At 61.0% G+C, this 2,967-nt stretch overlaps 1 protein-coding gene across 1 annotated transcript; it reads right to left on the bottom strand.

The window, feature by feature from the left end:
• Window positions 1–336: 336 nt before the first annotated feature.
• LOC130599670 (coatomer subunit zeta-1-like) lies at window positions 337–1,994 on the bottom strand (the record flags this gene model as incomplete). The annotated part of the gene is made up of 3 exons (XM_057410344.1): window positions 1,869–1,994; window positions 1,698–1,779; window positions 337–428 (listed from the first exon to the last, which is right to left on the bottom strand). Coding segments are annotated over exons 1-3 (300 nt in total), but the record flags the coding sequence as incomplete, so codon positions are not given.
• Window positions 1,995–2,967: the final 973 nt, after the last annotated feature.

Here is a 2,967-nt window from a genome sequence, read left to right as displayed (position 1 = left end):
GCCCCCCCATGGGTGCTCCCCACCCATGGGTGCCCCCCCATTATAACCCATGGGTGCTCCCCCATTACCATCCATGGGTGCTCCCCCGCCATCGGTGCCCCCCCATTATAACCCATGGGTGCTCCCCCCCATGCCCCCCCATGGGTGCTCCCCCACCATGGGTGCCCCCCCATTATAAACCATGGGTGCCCCCCCATTACCACCCATGGGTGCTCCCCCATGCCCCCCCATGGGTGCTCCCCGGCCATGGGTGCCCCCCCATTACAACTCATGGGTGCCCCCCCATTACCACCCATGGGTGCTCCCCCCCATGCGCACCCATGGGTGCCCCCCCACCTCGTTCTCATAGGGGCTGCCGATGACGTAGAAGTAGAGGTCGATGCTGCTCCTGTAAACCACTGTGAGCCCCTCCAGCAGCGCGATCTCACCTGCGGGGGGGCACCCGCGGGACCCACATTGACCCACGCTGACCCACACTGACCCACATTGACCCACACTGACCCACATTGACCCACACTGACCCACATTGACCCACACTGACCCACACTGACCCACACTGACCCACATTGACCCACACTGACCCACATTGACCCACATTGACCCACATTGACCCACATTGACCCACATTGACCCACACTGACCCACATTGACCCACATTGACCCACATTGACCCACACTGACCCACATTGACCCACATTGACCCACATTGACCCACATTGACCCACATTGACCCACATTGACCCACATTGACCCACATTGACCCACATTGACCCACATTGACCCACACTGACCCACATTGACCCACACTGACCCACATTGACCCACATTGACCCACATTGACCCACATTGACCCACATTGACCCACATTGACCCACATTGACCCACATTGACCCACATTGACCCACATTGACCCACATTGACCCACACTGACCCACACTGACCCACATTGACCCACATTGACCCACATTGACCCACAATGACCCACATTGACCCACATTGACCCACATTGACCCACATTGACCCACACTGACCCACATTGACCCACATTGACCCACATTGACCTCTTTGACCCACATTGACCCACATTGACCCACATTGACCCACATTGACCCACATTGACCCACATTGACCCACATTGACCCACATTGACCCACATTGACCCACACTGACCCACATTGACCCACATTGACCCACATTGACCCACATTGACCCACACTGACCCACATTGACCCACATTGACCCACATTGACCCACATTGACCCACATTGACCCACATTGACCCACATTGACCCACACTGACCCACATTGACCCACATTGACCCACACTGACCCACATTGACCCACATTGACCCACATTGACCCACATTGACCCACACTGACCCACATTGACCCACATTGACCCACACTGCCGCACATTGCACCCCATTGCCCCACATTGCTGCCCCCAGGGACCTCCATATCCCCCTCCATGCTCCCCCCATATCCCCCCCCATATCCCCCCCTGCTCCCCCCCATATCCTCCTCCATGCTCCCCCATTGCCACCCCATATCCCCCCCTGCTCCCCCCATATCCCCCTCCATGCTCCCCCCATAACCCCCCCCATATCCCCCTCCATCTCCCCCATTGCCACCCCATATCCCCACCATATCCCCCCTCCATCTGCCCCATATCCCCCCCATTGCCCCCCAGCACCCACTGTCGCTGCGCTGGGTCTTGCTGAAGATGTTCTTCTCAAAGCCCTTCTGCTCCTTGGCGCTGGGGTAGGAGCCATCATAGTACTGGGGGGGGGCAATGGGGGGGTGAGGGGATGGGGGGGACACACGGGGGTGGGGGGGGGTCCCCCCAATGTCCCCTCGGCCCCCCCCACCTTGGCGAAGAGGCGCTCGCCGTCGTTGTCCAGGATGATGACGGCCTTGACCGTGTACAGGGAGGGCTCCTGGGGGGGCAGCGCAGGGCTCAGCCCCAGGCTGGAGCGGCCACAGCCCGGTCCCATCCTGATCCCATCCCGGTTCCATCCTGATCCCATCCCGGTTCCATCCTGATCCCATCCTGGTTCCATCCCGGTTCCATCCTGATCCCATCCTGATCCCATCCCGGTTCCATCCTGATCCCATCCTGATCCCATCCCGGTTCCATCCTGATCCCATCCCGGTTCCATCCTGATCCCATCCCGGTTCCATCCTGATCCCATCCTGGTTCCATCCCGGTTCCATCCTGATCCCATCCCGGTTCCATCCTGATCCCATCCCGGTTCCATCCTGATCTCATCCCGGTTCCATCCTGATCCCATCCCGGTTCCATCCTGATCTCATCCCGGTTCCATCCCGGTTCCATCTTGATCCCTTTCTGGTCCCATCCCAGTCCCTTCCTGGTCCCATCCTGCTTCCATCCTGGCCCCATCCGGATCCCTTCCTGGTCCCATCCCAGTCCCTTCCTGACCCTATCCCGGTCCCATCCTGATCCCTTCCTGGTCCCTTCCCAGCTCCATCCCGATCCCATCCCAGTCCCATCCTGGTCCCATCCCGGTCCCTTCCCGGCCCCATCCCGGCCCCATCCCAGTCCCTTCCCAGTCCCTTCCCGGTCCCATCCTGGTCCCATCCCGGCCCCATCCCAGCCCCTTCCCGGCCCCATCCCGGCCCCATCTCAGCCCCTTCCCAGCCCCATCCCGGTCCCATCCCAGCCCCATCCCGGTCCCATCCCGGTCCCTTCCCGGTCCCATCCCGGCCCCATCCCGGTCCCTTCCCGGTCCCATCCTGCTCCCTGCGCTGCTGCTCAGCACCCAGGACCAAGTTCTGTGATGCACTGACTGCCCTGAGCCACAGCCGAGTGTAGGACAGAACCTCGCCCTGGGCACTGCCACCTCAGTGGGTGCCACTGGGTGTCAATGGGTGCCAGTGGGTGTCAATGGGTGCTAGTGGGTGTCAGTGGGTGTCAATGGGGTGCCAATGGGTGTCAGTGGGTGCCAG

This window comes from Pezoporus wallicus, unplaced genomic scaffold (genome assembly GCF_028554395.1).
Source record: "Pezoporus wallicus isolate ANWC-B61680 ecotype Strahan unplaced genomic scaffold, APGP_CSIRO_Pwel_v1 contig_14497, whole genome shotgun sequence".
NCBI classification, from domain to species: Eukaryota; Metazoa; Chordata; class Aves; order Psittaciformes; family Psittacidae; genus Pezoporus; species Pezoporus wallicus.
This window is presented reverse-complemented; position numbering and strand designations above follow the sequence as displayed.